Below are 19,876 nucleotides of genomic sequence, written 5' to 3'. Positions count from 1 at the left end.
AATAGTGACAGTAGAAAATAAGAATACAATAGTAGTCTCTTTCTCTGTGAAGATCAACCACAGTAACCAACAGCTTTGACAGCACAGGCTTTACTGAAACCCCATAATGACCTCCAGATTTACAAACTTGACTGCAATTTACCGCTATACAGACTGTGGGATAAAAATATTAGAATGCAAATATGAAAAAAATAAACCAATTGTGAATAGTATGAACAGCCAAATGAAATTTAACTAAATCAGCAGTAGGTATTACAATGTAATAAGTATTAATTAAGCAAATTCCTCAGTAAGTAGTATCTTCAATAGTGCTGCCTATAGCAATAACAAATAGTAGCCCATTTTCCCAATGAAGTCAAATGTCCACAAGCATGGTACAGCGTCAGTGGCAGGACTTTTTACAAAATCCATAAATACTGACTGATATGAGACACAGCCTATCACACATAAAAAAAATTCTCAGCCAATCCCTTATGGTCTACACTGATCCCACTTTACCTCCTGAGTTTCCCAGCTTAAAATATTCGTCTTCCCTAAATGAAGTCTCCCCATAGCTGAGCTTCTGCCACATTCAAATGTACTCTGACTACAGCCTCTTGTGTGTATCCTTATTCTTCTCCCTGTCATTTTTAGCAGAACATTCAGTCACTTACCAATCCACCTGCCACCCTCTAGGAATTCTGTCTCTGATTACTCCATACCTGCTTAATACTTTCCACAATACCTTTTTAATCTTCTCCCATAAATCTTATCAATTCCTCATTTTTTTTGGTAGAAAATATACCTTAGATCAATATTGATCAGTGATTTGCCTTGAGATTTCATAAGCAGTTATGAAGGAAACAACTTTGACTTTAATTTCTGCTTTACTTCTGGCCTGACTCACCCTTCTGGTGGTGCTCCATGTTCTTCTTCAGATTCTGTGTCATCTGAGTCTTCATCTTCCTCCTCATCCTCAACGAACCCCTGCTGCAGGGACTTTGAGTCCTCCTTTTTCTCCTGTTAGATACAAGTTAAGACTGCCCATGTTCAAGAAGAAATAACTTGGCTGTTTGTGCTGTTAAGTACTGAAGTGTATATTAATTACAGGAAAATTGAGATATACTCAGCTTCACCCTCTCTAGAAATACAGGAATTTGAATCAAAGCTAAATTTTGCTAAGGTCCTTTTGTTTGGGGGGGGGTGGGGAGGAGGGTATGAAGGCATGGGAGATGGTACAGGACTTCTTGATGCCAAGTCTATGCACCTTCATTCTTAGTGGCATGTTACAGTATTTTTTTGAGGGATTTTGTGCCATTTGGCAGTTTCTCTCTTCTATCGAGCAGGGGAAGACAAAAAAAAATCTTTCCATGGGGTTGTTTTGAAGGTGATATTCTTTGACACTGCACTCAATTGATGATTTTCAAATTGTGACAGCAGCATATCAGAAGGCAGCTTGATTGCAGAAGAAATAAGAGCCAAGTATCAGTGATCCCCAATCTTAATGTCCTTACATGTAAGCAACATTTGCAACAAAATATGGCCAAACCGAGTTTAAGGGTTGGAATCCTGTTAGACTTCTCCTTTTCTCTAATTTACAAGGTGCTAATCAAAGGTAGCCCTAACACAATCCCAGTTTAGTCCAGTTAGCACAGTACAAGAATGGAGTTTAGAATATTAATGGCCTAGATGGCCCAGCTCCTCAAACTTTTAATAAGTCAAATTCTTTGGTGAAGTCCATAATGATGATGACAGAAGAAAGTGCTCCAATCAACAATGACAGGAAGTCTACTTCATTGACTATAAAGTTCTTTGTGAAGTCCTGGGAAGGACAAAGGTTGCTACAAGAAAAATGTTGTTTCCACCTCCTGCATGTGGTTTTCTTGCACTGGAGAATTTCAAAATTGACCATAAGACCATGATATAGGAGCAGAATTAGGCCATTTGGCCCTTCTGAGTCTGCTCTGCCATTTCATCCTGTCAGCCTCAATCTCCTGCCATCTCCCCGTATCACTTCATACCCAGACCAATCAAGAATCTATCAACCTCTACCTTAAATATACATAAAGACTTGGCCTCCACAGCTGCCTGTGGCAAAGAATTCCACAGATTCAACACTCTCTGGTTAAAGAAATACGTCCATATCTCCGTTTTAAAAGGACATCCCTCTATTCTAGGCTGCGTCCTCTGGTCCTCTCCCACCACAGGAAACATCTTCTCCACATCCACTCTGTCAAGGCCTTTCACCATTTGATAGGTTTCAAATAGGTCACCCCTCATTCTTCTGATTTATAGTGAATATAGGCCCAGAGCCAAATACTCTTCATACGCCAAGCCATTCAATCCTGGAATAATTTTCGTGAACCTCCTTTGAACCCTCTCTAGTTTCAGCACATCGTTTCTATGATAAGGGGTCCAAACCCACTCATAGTACTCCAAGTGAGGCCTCAACAGTGTTTTATAAAGTTTCAACATTACATCCTTGCTTTTATATTCTATTCTTCTTGAAATGAATGCTAACATTGCATTTGCCTTCCTCACCACAGACTCAACCTACAAATTAATCATCAGGGAATCCTGCACAAGGACTCCCATGTTCCTTTGTACTTTCTCTCCATTTAGAAAATAGTCAACCCTTTCATTTCTTCTACCAAAGTGCATGACCGTACACTTCCTGACACTGTATTCCATCTGCCATTTATTTACCATTCTCCTAAACTAAGTCCTTCTGCAGCACTTCTATATCCTCAAAACTACCTGCCCCTCCACCTATCTTCATATTGTCTGCAAACTTTGCAACAAAGCCATCAATTTCATCATCCAAATCATCGACATATAACATAAAAAGAATCGGTCCCAACACAGACCCCTGTGGAACACCACTAGTCACTGGCAGCCAGTCAGAAAAGGCTCCCCTTATTCCCACTCCTTGCCTCCTGCCAATCAGCCACTGCCTTATCCATGCTCGAATCTTTCCTGTAATATCATGGGCTTGTAGCTTGTTAAGCAGCTTCATATGTAACAGCTTGTCAAAGGCCTTCTGAAAATCCAAGCACAAACACATCAACTGATTCTCCTTTGTCTATCCTGCTTGTTATTTCTTCAAAGAATTCCAACAGATTGGTCAGGCAAGATTTTCCCTTGAGGAAACCATGCTGACTATGGCCTATTTTATTATAGGCCTCCAAGTACCTTGAGACCTCATTCTGAAGAGTTGACTCCAACATCTTCCAAACCACTGAGGTTAGATGAACTGGCCTACAGTTCATTTCTTCTGCCTCTTTCCCTTCTCAAAGAGTGGAGTGACATTTGCAATTTTCCAATCTTCCCAAACTATTCCAGAATCTGGTGATTCTTGAAAGATCATTACTAATGCTTCAATGATCTATTCAGCCACCTCTTTCAGAACTCTCGTGTGTACACCATCTGGTCCAGGTGACTTATCTACCTTCAGACCTTCCAGTTTCCCCAAGAACCTCCTCTCTAGTTATGATAACTTCAGAAACTTCATGACCCCTGACACGTGGCACTCCCACCATACTGCTAGTGTCTTCCACAGTGAAGACTGATGCAAAATACTTATTCATTTTTGTCTGCTATTTCATTATCCCCCATTACTACCTCTGCAGCATTATTTTCCAGCGGTCCATATTAATTCTCACCTCTCTTTTACATGTAACGCTCGGGAGCCCCTGCAACCTTCCAGCGGGTCATGGAGAAGACGGTGAGGGATATGAACTTGCTTGAGGTATTGGTGTATCTGGATGAGCTCATAGTGTTTGGATCCATCTTGGAAGAAAATGAAGTGAGGCTATTGAAGGTGCTGGGCCGCCTGAAAGCTGAAGGGTTAAAACTTTCTCTGGACAAGTGCCGTTCTGCAAAACGTATGTTAGCTACGTTGGGCACAAAGTCCATAGATGGAGTAGCTACAGATCCGGTTAAGATAGAGGCAGTGACCACTTGGTCAAGACCCCAGACTGTGAGCACTCTGTGCTCATTCCTCAGGTTCTGTGGCTACTATCAGAGGTTCGTGAAGGGCTGTGCAAAAGTGAGTCACCCGTTGAATCAGCTTCTGTGTGGTTACTCTTCCTTGAGGAAGAAAGAGAGGGGAAGAAAAGGACAGGAGGGTGTTGAGTATCTTAGCCCGTCGGAGCCCTTTGGACAGAGGTGGGATGCTAAATGTGAAGAGGCCTTTCAGTCACTGAAGGAGCTGCTGACCCAGGCACCTGTGCTGGCTTTTGTGGACCCCCAACTGCCGTACATACTGCACATGGATGCCAGTCGCGAGGGCTTAGGGGGCATCCTGTATCAGGATCATGGCACCGGGTTAAGACCCGTTGTGTTTGTCAGCTGGAGTCTGCCGCCCTCTGAGAAAAACTATCCCACGCACAAGTTGGAATTTCTGGCATTGAAATGGGCGGTGGTGGATAAGCTGAGTGACTACCTCTATGGGGCCAATTTGAGGTGAAGATGGACAACAATCCTCTAACTTATGTCCTGACCTCAGCGAAACTGGATGCCACGGGCCATCGGTGGTTGGCGGCGTTAAGTGCTTATGCTTTCAGCCTGAAGTACCGGCCGAGAAACAGGAACATTGATACTGATGCTTTGTCTTGATGGCCGCATGAGGGACTGGACAGGGACAAGGAATGGGAGAGCATTCCTGCGCCAGGGGTGAAGGCCATGTGTCAGTTTGCCATCACCTGGAAGGCAGAGGGAAAGGAGGGGCAGGATCAAGCAGTGGATCAATTGGGGGCTTCTGATTACGCTATTCCCCAAATTTACTGTAACCTGACTGCTCTGAAGACAAATCAGCTGCTGGAATTGAGTTCTAAGGAAGCAGCAGTGGCTCAGCGAGATGACCTGGGCATCGGTATCATTTGGTCAGCGGTCAAAAAGGGAGACATGGCTCAGGCAGGGAAGACGAAACACGCGGCAGTGCCTCCATTACTGAGAGATTGGCCTCGGTTGGAGTTGCGGAATCAGATCTTATACCGGGTCACATCACTCCCGGACCGACCTCGGCGTTGCCATCTGGTTCTGCTGGAGAAGTATCAGAGGATTGTGTTGAAGTCACTTCATGATGATTCTGGACATTTGGGGATTGAAAAGACCTATGGATTGTTCAGAGACCAGTTTTACTGGCCCTGAATGAAGTCAAGAGTTCAAAGAATACGACAAGTTATGCATTCGATGCATACGGCAGAAGACGCTGCTTACGCAGGCAGCTCCCTTGTCCCACTTACAGAGTGCAGGGCCCCTGGACCTGGTGTGCATGGATTTCCTGTCAATAGAACCCGATGCCAGCAACACGGCGAATGTCTTAGTCATCACAGACCACTACACTAGATACACACAGGCTTTTCCTACCAAGGACCAGAGGGCATCCACAGTGGCCAAAGTGTTATGGGAGAAGCATTTCTTTTATTACAGCCTCCCCAAATGGATTGGGGAAGGGATTTCGAGAGCAGACTCATCCATGAATTACTGGGCATGCTTGGAGTCAAGAAGTCGAGAACCACGCCCTATCATCCACAGGGTGATCCCCAGACCAAGAGGTTTAATCAGATATTGCTAGACATGCTCGGGACCTTGGAGATCAGCAAGAAGAGGAGGTGGAGTCAACATATTGGACATCTGGTCCACAGTTACAACTGTACCCGAAATGGAGCTACTGGGTACTCGCCATACTATCTGATGTTTGGGCGCGAGGCAAGGTTGGCCATTGACCTTTGTTTTGGGATTGACGAGGGGGACTTACCACTGAAGACTTATCTGAAGTATGTGTCTGATATGAGAAGAGAGCTGAAAAAGGCTTATGAATTAGCTGAGGTTGCAGCTGCCAGGCAGAATCAAAGAAATAGGAGGAGGTATGATCAAAAGGTGAGGTTCTCCCTACTCCTGCCGGGAGATCGAGTCCTCATAAGGAATTTGGGGCTACCTGAGAAACACAAATTGGCTGACCTCCGGGTGGCTATGCCCTTTGTGGTGGAGAGTCAGATGTAACACCTACCAGTTTTCTGGGTGAAACCAGACGATGGGAATGGGCCTGTCAAAATTCTCCATCGGAACCACTTGCTGCCCCTGGGACAAGAGGTGCAGGTAGACCCAGAGCTCAACCTGGCGCCTACACCTAGTAAGAGGACTCTGCAGAAACTGACTGCAGGGCCAACAGCAGGAGTGGTTAAGCCAACTCTCACCTCCAAGATGAATACTGATTCGGAGGATGAGGACCTGGATGTGTGGTATATGCTGCCTTTTGCTAACTCCCCAATGACTGAGGAAGAGACTTCCAGCGCTTCTCCCGCTGATTCAGATGAGGTTGGGGGGGGGTGCTATCTGTGGACAGCCTGGGTTGTAACGGGATCCTGCAAGGGTTGAAGCAGGGCATGGCCACGGGACAGAGGGGTCAGAGTTGCAGGTGGGCACGAATGATGAGCCAGGTGAGGCCTCACCAGGTAGACCAGAAGTATCCCCAGTAGTGTCTGAACCTGAAGAGTTAGATGAGGGGGAACGAAGGTCTCAAGAGAATTAGGAGACCACCAGATAGGCTGGCCTATGTAGCACTGGAGGAATAGAGTGTGATCCCTACCGTTTTGGGGAGCTATGTCACTGCCTTTTACACCTGAGTTGGACTTTGTGCTTTGCAGGAAGGGTTGGCAAATTAACTCAACGTCAACGCGCTGTAAGGTTTCACTGCTAATGTAATGACCTTTCTGTAATGTTTCATGCTAATGTAATGGTTTCTCTGTAGCAGCAGTGTTTGGGTTATGACTAGAGATAACAGGGCTTTGGAATGTGTGCCATCCAATGAGAGGCGTGCTGTTTCTTCTTGTCTGTCTGAGAGAAAGTATTTGCAGTTTTTTGTTCGGCAGAAGATGGAGAGAGAGGATGCCAGAACGGGGAAGTCATAGTCTGCAGGAAGGGGTGGACTTGGAATGGGGTCGGGAGTTGATTCCTGTGTTGGGGGGGGGGGGCGGAATTGATGGAGAATGACCAGGCAACTGTTTGTTATTTCGTGGTACTTATTTGTAACAGGGAACACATCATGCAGCATCCACCCAAACAAGATTTCTCAAGTCTGGCAGGTCCGGAGGCTGTCTTCCCCTAGGTTAAGCCATTAGCCGAACCTGAGGGTCACATATGCAAGGGGTTTCTTCTTTTATGTTACTGCATATGCTAATCAAAATGGCTTCTTTGTTATGTTATAATTAAAATGGTTTCTCTGTGATGTTAACTGCTGAGACAGTGATTCTTTTTCTAGCAGCTAGCAGCTTGTTTGGGTTATCAATAATGATAAGGAGGGAATGAACCAATGGGTGTCCATGTTATTCTTTTTTTTGGGGTGATATTGTCTCATATGGCTGGGAACCGGTGTGTTTGGTGGGCTTTTCAGGAGAGACCGGGAAAAGACGGATGTGCTGGAAGCGCTCTGGTCCATCACCTTGGGTGGTCCCGAGCGGCGAGTCAAGGGGGTCGGAGTGGATCGCAGGGTGAAGAGAGAAGACCCCGGGTATTTGAGCTCCAACTGTGTGCACCAAGAAATTGAACTTTGATAAGTCTGGCGCCTTTTTCTTTTATATTGTATCTCTATTAATCTCATAGTCCCAGTAAGACTTATAAAGTGTAATCTGTGAAGTGTACATTGTGTGCTGTCTGATATTTGATGTTTGAGGTCGTACCAGGTGGCATTGCACAGCAACCGACGCAACCGGGAGACACGGTTGGGCGGCGGACGGGGTTTCCCCTAGATAAACACGAGCCGATATAGCTGAGCGTTACACATACACTTTATGTATCTGAAGAAACTTTTGGTATGCTCTTTTATATTATTGGCTAGCCTACTTTCGTATTCCATCCTTGCCTTCTTAATGACTTTCTTAGTTGCCTTCTGTTGGTTCTTAAAAGCTTCCTAATCCCCTCACTTCCCACAAATTTTTGCTCTTTTCTTGTTAGCCACGGTTGTGTCATCTTTCATTTAGAATACTGCTTCCTCTTTAGGATGTATTCTTCCCTCTACCAGTGAAATGTTCCCCGTGCCACTGGCTGCAACACAAGCCCAAAGCATGATCGATCCACCCCTGTGCTTAACAGTTGGATAGGTGTTCTTTTCATGAAATTCTGCACCCTTTTTTCTCCAAATATACCTTTGCTCATTGCGGCCAAAATGTTCTATTTTAACTTCATCAGTCCACAGGACTTGTTTCCAAAATGCATCAGGCTTGTTTAGGTGTCCCTTTGCAAACTTCTGATGCTGAATTATGTGGTGAGGACACAGGAAGGGTTTTCTTCTGATGACTCTTCCATGAAGGTCATATTTGTGCAGGTGTCGTTGCACAGTAGAACAGTGCACCACCACTCCAGAGTCTGCTAAATCTTCCTGAAGGTCTTTTGCAGTCAAACGGGGGTTTTGATTTGCCTTTCTAGCAATCCTATGAGCAGTTCTCTTGGAAAGTTTCCTTGGTCTTCCAGACCTCAACTTGACCTCCACTGTTCCTGTTAACTGCCATTCCTTAATTACATTACGAACTGAGGAAACGGCTACTTGAAAACACTTTGCTATCTTCTTATAGCCTTCTCCTGCTTTGTGGGCATCATTTATTTTAATTTTCAGAGTGCTAGGCAGCTGCTTAGAGGAGCCCATGGCTGATGATTGTTGGGACGAGGTTTGAGGAGTCAGGGTATTTACAAAGCTTAGAAATTTGCATCACCTGGCCTTTCCTAACGATGACTGTGAACAAGCCATAACCCTAACAAGCTAATTAAGGTCTGAGACCTTGGTAAAAGTTATCTGAGAGCTCAAATCTCTTGGGGTGCCCAAACTTTTGCATGGTGCTCCTTTCCTTTTTTCCCCACTCTAAAACTGTACGAAACAAAAATAATACACTAATCTTGCTTAAAATATTGAAAAGAATGTTTCATCTTTAACTTTATGACTTTTGGAGATCAGTTCATCTTCTACTCACTTAACTATTCACAGTAACAGAAATTTTGACCAGGGGTGCCCAAACTTTTGCATGCCACTGTATATCCTGTGCCTTCCGAATTGCTTCCAGAAATTCCAGCCATTGCTGCTCTGCCATCATCCCTGCCCATGTTCTTTTCCAACCAATTCTGGCCAATTCCTCTCTCATGTCTCTGTAATACTGATACAACTGACTTTAGATCCTCCTTCCCAAATTTCAGGGTAATTATAAAACATGAAAAACAAAAAATTGATAAAGGAGACTTCCGGGTCATCAAGGGAATGGCGGCGTAAGGAAAAGGTCTCTCGACAAAAAAGAAGGTAAACTGCCCCAAAATCGAATTTAGACAAATACTTAATATTGCATAACTATATTAATAAAAGGGGCAAGGATGATGTCTAAGAACAAGATTAAAAAGTCCGCTCCGAAGGCTGATAAACATAAAGAGACGCAGCAAGGCGACGGGCCTAGCTCCCCCACGGCAAGCCAGGACGGAGATAATGAGGGGGAATCGGTGACTCTGTCTTTGATTCTCGGAGAGGTTCGCGAGTTCCGACAAGATAACAGCAAACAGCTGGAAGATATTAAAGGAGAAATAGTAAAAACTAACTCGCGGATAGATGAAGCCGAAGCGAGGATTGTTGGAATTGAAGAGAAGCTACAAAACGCAGAGGAGGTGATAGCAGAAATGCTGAAGCTACAAGACCAGCTCCAGTGGAAATTAATAGATCAAGAAGGCCGCTCGAGAAGGGAAAATGTGAGGATTTACGGAGTTCCCGAAGGAACCGAAGGTAAACCCGGACTGATGATTCACTTCGTGGAGAAGCTGCTTAGAGAGAACCTTGATATACTGGCCGCAAAAGACCTACAGATAGAAAGGGCTCACCGCGCGTTGGCACCACAGCCCCCGGCAGGCGCCCAGCCCAGATCGATTCTGGTCAGATTTCTCAGCTACAGAACGAAGGAAGAGGTGCTTAAAAGGGCATGGCAAAATAAAGGTTTCATGTGGAACAACTGTAAAATCAGTTTAGACCATGACTACGCACTGGGGATTCTTGCCAGATGGAAGGAATATACGGAAACACGGAGAGTCCTGAAGGAAAACAACATCAGATTCCAGACCCTGTATCCAGCTCGGCTGAGAGTCTTTTATGACGAAGGGACAAAAACTTACGCTACGGTGGAGGAGGCAACGTTGGACCTGGCGGACCGGGGACTACCTATTAAAGTTATCACCCAACCGGAGTCGCTACTGGAGAGGATTCGGCAGAAGTCGTGGCAGTTAGTGGGGGGAGGACGCTCCACTCGAACCAGAGTGTCAAACTACAAGGAAAAGCTGCAAATATTCAGACGCGAATGCACAGAGAATACAGATTAATTAAGAGAAACGACTGAAAAGAGTAAATCAGACTTAAAAGTAAAATGAAAACTGGTAACTGAAAATAAACTAGGCGGAATAACTTGAATGATAGCAATTTGGTCGAGACATAAATAGGAGAAAATTCTCTATGATTATTCAAACTGCTGAGGGCCCTCTAACACGGTGAAGATAGAGGTTATCCCTCTGAACTGAGGCGGGTCGGTGCTCAGGCCTCACTGTGGGAAGTCGGGAAAAATTTTCAAATGTTACACGTTCAAAAATGTCTAGGGTGTGGTTATATGTCTTGGTTTACTGTTGAGAAGGGATTGCTTACTGTTTGGTTAGAAAAGGAGAGTGTTTTTTTTTCTACTAGAGAAAAATGCAAACTGAATTGGTAAAAATAATTTCCTATAATGTTAATGGGGTTTTGAATCCAATTAAAAGAAATAAGATTATGTCTAAATTGAAAAAAGAGAGGGCACAAATAGCTTTCCTCCAGGAAACACATATGAGCCAATCTGAACATGGAAAATTAAAAAGAATGGGCTTTAAGCATGTATTTTATTCATCATATAAATTGAGTCACAAAAGAGGGGTAGCTACTTTAATATCAAGTACTCTAAATTATGAACATATTTCAGAGACTAGAGACAAAGAAGGACGGTTTGTAAAAATCACAGGAAGAATAGAAGGTACAGAAATAACATTGCTGAATGCTTATGCTCCTCCAGGTTGTGAATGGTCATTTTATAGACACATTTTTGACCTAATGGTCAGTTCTCAAGGGGTAGTAATTTGTGGAGGGGATTTTAATATTAGATTAAATCCTATATTAGATTCTTCAAGAATAGTTACTCAGAATAAACCTCTGACTCGGAAAGTGAATTCATTGATGGAGGAGTTGGGAATTATAGTCTGGAGGGAATTACACTCTACTAGTAAAGATTATACATATTACTCTTTCCCTCATTCAGCCTATTCAAGGATAGACTATTTCTTTATCTTTAATACAGATAGACTCAGGATAAAAAACTGTAATATTGCAACAATTGATCTGTCGGATCATAGCCCAGTCTCTATGTCTCTAATCCTGGAAAGGAAAATGAGGAAAACACTATGGAGGCTAAGCTCACATACACTCAATAACCCGAAAGTAATGGAGAGATTAAGGGGAGAAATCAAAGAATATCTAGACCTTAATGACACGGGAGAAACATCACCAGTGATTTTATGGGATACATTGAAAGCTGTACTGAGAGGGAAAATTATTTCCATTACTACTCACATGAAAAAAATCAATGCACAAAAATTAGCAGACCTTCAAGGAAAATTAAAACAACTTCAAGTTGTAGATAGCAACAAAAGTAATTCAAATCGAAAACAGGAAATTAGGAAATTGCAAAGTGAAATTGACGATATTTATACGTTGGAAACTCAAAGAAATTTTCTTTACCTGAGACAAAAGAATTATGAAGTAGGAGGTAAATCAGCTAGATTATTAGCATATAAATTTCAAAAACAACAAGCAGACAATACAATTCATAAAATAAAGAATCCAAAGACAAAGCTTGTGGAGAGTACAATAGGGAAAATTCAAGAGAGTTTTGAAACATATTATCGAGAGCTGTACTCCCAACCCCGGGCTCCCAATGAGCCCTATACAGACAGTGTATTGAATTTTTTAGATCTACCTAAACTTACAGATTTACAAAATGAAAGTTTATTAGAACCAGTAACTGTCAAAGAACTGAACGTGGCCATCTCTAGGTTAAAGGCTGGAAAGTCCCCGGGTTCTGATGGGTTTACCTCAGAGTGGTACAAGTCCCTGAAGACACAGTTAGCCCCATTACTACTTAACACCTTTAATTGGATCTTGCAGAGAGGAGAAACTCCACCTTCCTGGAGAGAAGCGATTATTTCAGTTATTCCTAAAGAGGGTAAAGATAAACTAGAATGTGGCAATTATCGGCCAATTAGTGTTCTTAATTTAGATTACAAACTATTTACATCTATATTAGCGCGCAGATTGGAAAAGCTTTTACCTGGCCTAATCCACTTAGACCAGACTGGATTTATTCAACAAAGACAAACACAGGACAACATAAGGAGAACTCTGCACATATTAGAACAGGTTAATAAGAACAAGACAGAGACAATGATAGTAGGATTGGACGCTGAGAAAGCTTTTGATTCGGTTAGTTGTGCATTCCTATACAGAGTGTTAGGAAGATTCGGCTTTCAAGAAAGGTTTATTAAAGTAACTCAGACTCTATATGACAGCCCTACAGCCCAAATTAAGGTAAATGGGGACCTCTCTGACTCCTTCATCTTAGAGAGAGGCACTAGACAGGGATGCCCAATTTCTCCTCTCCTTTTTGCGCTATATATTGAACCACTGGCCCAACTAATAAGACAGCGAAATTGTAAAAGGTATCAAGGTGGCAGGGATTGAACAGAAAGTTCAATTATTCGCAGATGATGTTTTGGTCTATCTGAGTGAACCAGAAAAATCATTTATAGGATTGTTTACACTGTTGGATGACTTTGGGAAAATATCAGGTTATAAAATAAATGTAAAGAAAACGCAGGTTATGTCCCTAAATTATACACCATCCAAAAAATTGCAGGATACATACGATCTTAAGTGGGAAGCTAAATCATTAAAATATTTAGGAATAACCCTGCCGAAGGATCTTTCAACACTGTCACAGGTAAATTATGGGCCATTAATCTCAGAGATAAAAGCAGATATGCATAGATGGAATCTTATCCCCTTTTTAAGTTTAAATTCAAGGATAAATACTATAAAAATGAATATTCTTCCTCGGTTATTGTATCTTTTCCGTACTTTACCGGTGGAGGTGGATGATAATCAATTCAGGGAATGGGACAAATGGATTTCCCGCTTCATTTGGCAAGGAAGGAAACCTAGAATTCGATATAACACCTTACAGTTAGGGAAGGAAGGAGGAGGTATGGTTCTTCCTTGCCTGAGAAATTATTTTTATGCCTCACAGATAACCCCTCTGTTATATTGGTGTAATAGAGAATATAAGGCTAGATGGAAGGAAATAGAATTTGGATTAGTTGACAGTTTTCCTCTTCAGGCCTCAATAGCTGACAAAGGATTGATGGCCCAGTTGGAAAAATTTAATAACGCTTGGATAAATCTTACATTAAAAGTACGGCAGAAGGTGGTTAATTCATGTGGAATTAACAACACGTTAAAACTCTTTAGATGGTGTGCATATGATACCGAATTCCTTCCCAACAGAGGAGATAAAAGATTTGAGCTATGGATAAAGAAAGGTCTTACAACCTACCTCTCATTTATAGATAAAAGAGTATTACAAAGTTTCCAAATCCTGCAGGACAAACATGGCCTAGAACATAATGACTTTTTTAGGTACCTTCAAATATGAAACTATGTTAACCAGAGCTGTAGATATACAGACCTATCAACAGTAGAATTAGAATTTTTCAAGATTCTGAATTCGGCTTGCAGTTCAATACCTAGTAAATCAGTTTCTCGCCTATATAATGCACTCTCCCATGCTAAAAATGTAAATACACTGTATATTAAAGAGAAGTGGAAGAAAGAAGCGGGGTTGGTACTTTCAGAGGAGGCTTGGGGGAAAATCTGCAGCTTTCAATGGTCCTCGACTAATTCTTTGACTTGGAGAGAACATTGTTGGAAAAACATTATAAGGTACTTCAAGACCCCATTTCAGGAAAAATATAAAGATACAAATGTGATGTGTTGGAGAAGGTGCGGCTTCAAGGAGGCAAATCATTTTCATATTTTTTGGGATTGCCCTAAATTAAGTCTATTTTGGGAAGGTATTCATAGAACATTAGTTAAGGTACTTTAGGTCCCAGATACCTCTGAACTTTGAGACGCTCTATTTGGGGCATGTATTGTTCCTTGAACAGAAGGAAAATATAAAGTTGCTGCAGGCCCTCTTAGCGGCAAGTAAGAAATCAATCACTAGAAAATGGCTAAATCCAATACCACCTACATTAGAAGATTGGTATGAAATTATCTTGGAAATATTTAAAATGGAAAAGTTGACTTACTCCCTGAGAATTCAAAAAGAAAAATTTTATCAAATCTGGAATAAATGGATTGAATATAAACCCCAATGCGAGCAGACCTTAGATGACTCTAATGATTTATACTGCTCTTCTCATCAACACAGTAATATTGCTAACGTAAGCACCCCTAGTCTAAATGTCTTTTTTTTTTGTTTTCTTTTGGAAAATAGAGAATTAACACAAGTAAAGGGAAAGATTTGGGAAAGGGATAAAAAATGAAAAAATTAAGTAAATAAGTACATAGGGATTGGATAATTATGTCTGTGGGCAGGAGCAAGCATGAACAAATTAGGATATAAACACCTACAATGGTTGGTATATAGGCTTGTATACAACATTTTGGACCAGTGGAAATGGTCCAGAAGGGTTATATGGAAACTATTATTACCATTTTGCTTAACAACTAATTCCATTACTTAGCCTAATAGATTAGAATTACCACAGTAAATAATTATCTATTTAAGTGTCTAATTTTCTTTTATATCATCTCAATGTGTACTTAAGAATGTATAAATAATTGTACTTTAATACATATAAAAAAATGGAAGAGGTTATATGTGTGAAAAAAGTACATGATATTTGTGAATTCCTTATCCAAATAAAAATAAAATTAAAAAAAAAGAAATTGAATAAAGGCACTGAGAGGAAAAAAAAGAAAAACAAAAAATTCTCAAACTGAAAATGTCAACAGTTCCAAAGTATTCATCCCCCTTTGCTCAGTACTTAGTTGAACCACGTCTAGCAGCTATTACAGTCTTTTTTTTGTAATTTATTTTTTTATTGTATTTCATCATCAAACATTTCTATAAGATGTATTTCAGATACTGTACATACAGGTTTCCCCCGCCATCCGAAGGTAGGGCATTCCTATGAAATCTCACGCAAGCGCTCTCAGCAGAAACACTCTCTCCAGTAACCTTTAAGCTATGAAGCAGCCAAATCATACCAAATAACACATAAAAATACACAGCCTATATAAAGTAGAAATAATGTATGTACAGTGTAGTATCACTTACCAGAATCGGGAAGACAGCACCGAGCACGCTGATGATGGTGTGTTAGGCTGAGTTGTCGGAGGTTGGGGTGGTGCAGCGGACCCCAACCTCCAGGCCGCGGACCGATACCGGTCCACGAAGCATGCAGTGGTGCAGCGGTAGCCGGGACGCACCCAGCACATCTTTAAGATCGGCAATCGTCTCTGATCTGGGCCGACATTTACGTGCCGGGCAGCACCTAATTAATTAGCTTGTTTATTTTGGACTTTTTTTCTTAAAGATGTGCTGGGTGCATCCTGGCTACCGCTACACCACTCTATGCTTCGCAGCAATGTTTCGGTCCGCAGCCCGAAGGTTGGGACCACTGGGGTGGTGGGACACTGAGGTATCATCTCATCGTCATGTGTTTCCATCAGGGCAGGCAGGGCATCTTCTTCTATGTCTGCCTGCCTCGATGTCGAAGGTCGAGGCTCGTCGTCTGCTGCGGCTGATGTGGAAGGCTTGAAAAACGACAGTATGCTTGACTGCTTAGCCTCACGCATTTTTCTATCATCCAGTTCTTTGTAAGCACTCAAACCATCCTGCAAATATACCCTAAACCTACGTACCCTTTCAAAATTAAAGTGGTACTTTTCTGCAATCATTGCAGCGAAAATCTCACGCAGTTGCTTCACGTTCAGTTCCTGGAGCACTTCACTTTCGGTCCATTCGCTACTGCATTCGGTTTTGATTGTTATACTTTCCTCTTCCAATTGCATCAGCTCTTCATCTAGGTCATGGGATGCCAAAACTTCTTCAACATCATTTTCGTCAACTTCCACAAGCCAAACTCACTTTGTCCTTACTTCAAACAAGAGGAATTCTGCAGATGCTGGAAATTCAAGCAACACACGTGTGTTGCTTGTCCTTACTTCATTCACCACGATCAAAACGCTTAATTATGTCTAGTTTTACGCTGTGTAACACTCTTACGAGCTCTTTTAGGCTTTTCTGATACCTTCGAACTCACCTTCGGCATAAAACACAGATGCTCACAGGCACGTGTTTAAGCAATGCCGGCTAGAATGCAGTTCTGGGGGAGGAGCTTGGCTGCTCGGGGCGCACGTTGCCTTTTATCGCGCACTGCCTTTTTTTGTAACAGTGAAAACACCTTCTGTTAGCAAAAACAGGTAACTAATGTAGGTCTTTTGTAACAGCGAGGTCATAAAGCGAACGTTCAAAAAGCGGGGGACACCTGTATATATCATATAAACATATTTGTCACAAATCTCCACATAATATTTATCTGAGGTATACACTTATAGAAAGGAGAGGAAAGAAAGAATAAAACTACGTACAGAGTAGGGAGTGATTTTTTTTAGACAACATATTCATTGACTTGTGAGAATAAAATCAGGCCTATGAGGTGTTATGTAGTTAAACCATTTTTTCCAGTATGAATAAAATTGTTCCTACTTATGATTAACAGATGCTGTTATCTTCTCCATTTTGTAAATGTCCATTGTAATTTCCATCCATACATTTAAAGTTGGGCTCTCCTGAGATAACCATCTCCTGGTAAGCTGTCTTTTTACCAGCCACCAGCAGTACATTAATTAAATATTTATCTCTTTTCAACCATTCTTGAGGTACATACCCAAAATATATGGTCTTACTCTCTAAGGGTATTTCACATTTAAATATGTCTTGTAGGGCATTATGTATCCCACTCCAATAGTCTTTGATAACGGGGCATTCCCAGAAAATATGATAATGGTTTGCATTTTGATTTCCACAATTTCTCCAGCAAACAGGGGAGTCACTATTATAATGGGATTTCTGAGAGGGTGTAATAAAATATCTTATCAAGTTTTTCCACCCAAACTCCTTCCATTTCTGTGAACTGGTACACGTCCATTGATACCTCCATATTATTGTCCAGTCTTCCTCGGATATTATTATCCCTCCTTCCTTCTATTTTGTTTTAATGTATGAAGTCGAATGTGTTTTAAGATTTGATAAACCCTTATACACGCTTGAAATGATTTTACTACCATTGTCTGAATTAAATGCTTTTCTGAATAGCTCTATCAGACATGTGCTTGACTTGATTACATTTTTAACCGTCCTATTAACATACTGTCGTATCTGTACATATCGGTAAAAGTCTCGTTTTTCTAATGTGTTTCTCTTTGAGTATTTCAAAACTTAACAGTGTTCCTTCTTTCATTATATTGCAAATAGCTGTTATTCCTTTAACTGCCCAGTCCTTAAATATAGCATCCAGTTTATTCGGCGTAAAATCCGAGTCATATGCACACCATTTAAGAATTGCAATGTCTCTCTCTAGTTTATATTCTTTTATAACAGTTTTCCATACTTTAAGAGTCCATTTCACCCACAGGTTATCAATATTATTTATGTAACTTTATAGGTTGTTATCAGCCAAAATTGCCTGTATGGGGATGGAAAGTATCCTCTCCTCAATGTTTTTCCATTGAGCATCATATGATGGGTTACACCAGCATATCACGGCCTTCAACTGTGCTGAAAAATAATAATCTATAAGAGAAGGTAGGCCCCATCCCCCCTTTTCCTTGGCTAATTGCAAAGTTTTGAGATGAACCCTAGGCCTTTTACCTTGCCATATATATCTTGATAGCATCTTGTTCCATTCATTGAATTGATTTTGGTTAATCTCTATTGGTAGGGTCTGAAACAGATATAGTAGTCGGGGCAATATATTCATTTTAATAGATTCAATCCTTGAACTGAGACCAAGAAAAGGAATTAGGTTTCATTTTGTTATATCTTCCTTAATTTTTTTTTTATATATAGGCTGATAATTGCATTCTGATAATTTTGCCAAATCTTTTGGCATAATGATGCCCAAATATTTGACAGACTCTGTTTGCCATGCCCAAGGATATCTACTTTCAATTTCTTTTGGTGGGCTATAGTTATATGAAAGTAGTTGGGTTGTATCTATGTTGATCTTGTATCTTGATAATTGGCCATATCGTTCAAAGGATTGCATCAATTTAGGTAAAGAGTACGTTGGTTGCTCTAGATAGATCAAAATGTCATCCGTGTAACAGGCCAATTTATGCTCTGTCCCTTTAATAGTAATTCCCCTGATATCTTCATTTTGTCTGATGTATTGAGCTAATGGTTCCAGTTATAATGCGAAGAGTAGCGGTGACCATGCACAACCCTGTCTCGTGCCCCTTTCTAGGGTAAAACTATTAGATAAATATCCATTGATTTTAATCCTGGCAGTAGGATTGTCACATAGTGCCTGTACAGTTTTAATAATTGTGTCATGTAGACCAAATCTATGTAAAACTGTAAAGAAAATTCCAATTAACCAAATCAAATGCCTTTTCAGCGTCCACGCTTATCACTACTGCTTCAATTTCATTTTTTTAATATGATCCGTAATGTGAAGTGTCCTTCGTATATTGTCTTGTGTTTGGCGTTATTGTATAAAACCTGTCTGATCATTATGTATCAGTGTGGGTAGAAACTCTTCTAATTGGCAGATGTTGGTCTAAATGACCCACATTCCATTTTATCCATTTTATCCTTGCCTTCTTTCAGTATAGCTGAGATTATCGCTTCCTTCCAGCTGGGTGGCATTTGCACCTTTCTTAGAGTCTAGTTCAGTGTGGGGAGTAAAATAGGAATTAACTCACTTCTAAACTCTTTATACCACTCTGCCGTATATCCATCTGATCCTGGTGACTTGCTTAATTTAAGCCTACTAATTGCAGTTTTTAGTTCAGCTTAAGTTATGTCACCAGTCATCGTTTTATTTTGTTCTTTGCTTAAGGTGGGTAACTCTAAAGAATTCAGGAAGGTGTCAATTTGGGTTATGCTTCCCCCTGGAACTTCAGAATATAGAGTTTTGTAAAACACTTCAAAAGCTTCTTGAATTTCACTTAGCTTATTTTTTTAAATCATTTTTGTTCTTGGATCCCTAATACTATGATACTACTAATTTCTTGTGTAGCCAAATTATTAATTTCATTCCAACTTTTTTAAATTTCCTCTAGTGTATCCTGTGCCAAACTCAATTTCTGTTTTTTTTTCTAGTTCCTTCAGCTTATTTTGTAATCCCTCTAATGTTCTATTCCTTATTTTTTTCTTATATGAAGATATCGCAATAATTTTCCCTCTTAAGACAGCCTTCAGAGTATCCCATAGAATGGGAGATGAAACCTCTCCATTATCATTGAATTCTAAGTAAAGACAAATTTCTTTTTTTAATTTGTTCCTTAAAATAGGGATCATTGAGTAGACTTGAATTTAGTTTCCAAATAGTATTCTTTGGTTGTCGGTCAAAATCAACAGATAAATATATAGGTGCATGGTCACTTACATCTATTGTCCCAATTCCACAGGTGATTATTTTGTCTCTATCTTTTCCAAATGTTATGAAATAGTCTATTCTTGTATATATGGAATGGGGGGCAGAATAATGAGTGTAATCCCTTCTGTCG

The 19,876-nt window shown here is 40.9% G+C and overlaps 1 protein-coding gene across 3 annotated transcripts in view; it reads right to left on the bottom strand.

Annotated features, from left to right (window-relative positions):
- ift46 (intraflagellar transport 46 homolog (Chlamydomonas)) overlaps positions 1-19,876 on the bottom strand; it is a 40,308-nt gene that overhangs the window by 12,301 nt on the left and 8,131 nt on the right. For all 3 annotated transcript variants that reach the window (XM_072238166.1, XM_072238164.1, XM_072238165.1), the window contains exon 4: positions 887-999. In XM_072238166.1, the coding sequence (XP_072094267.1) occupies positions 887-999 (113 nt within the window). The remainder of the gene's footprint in view (positions 1-886; positions 1,000-19,876) is intronic.

This window comes from Mobula birostris, chromosome 20 (genome assembly GCF_030028105.1).
Source record: "Mobula birostris isolate sMobBir1 chromosome 20, sMobBir1.hap1, whole genome shotgun sequence".
In the NCBI taxonomy this organism is placed as follows: Eukaryota; Metazoa; Chordata; class Chondrichthyes; order Myliobatiformes; family Myliobatidae; genus Mobula; species Mobula birostris.
This window is presented reverse-complemented; position numbering and strand designations above follow the sequence as displayed.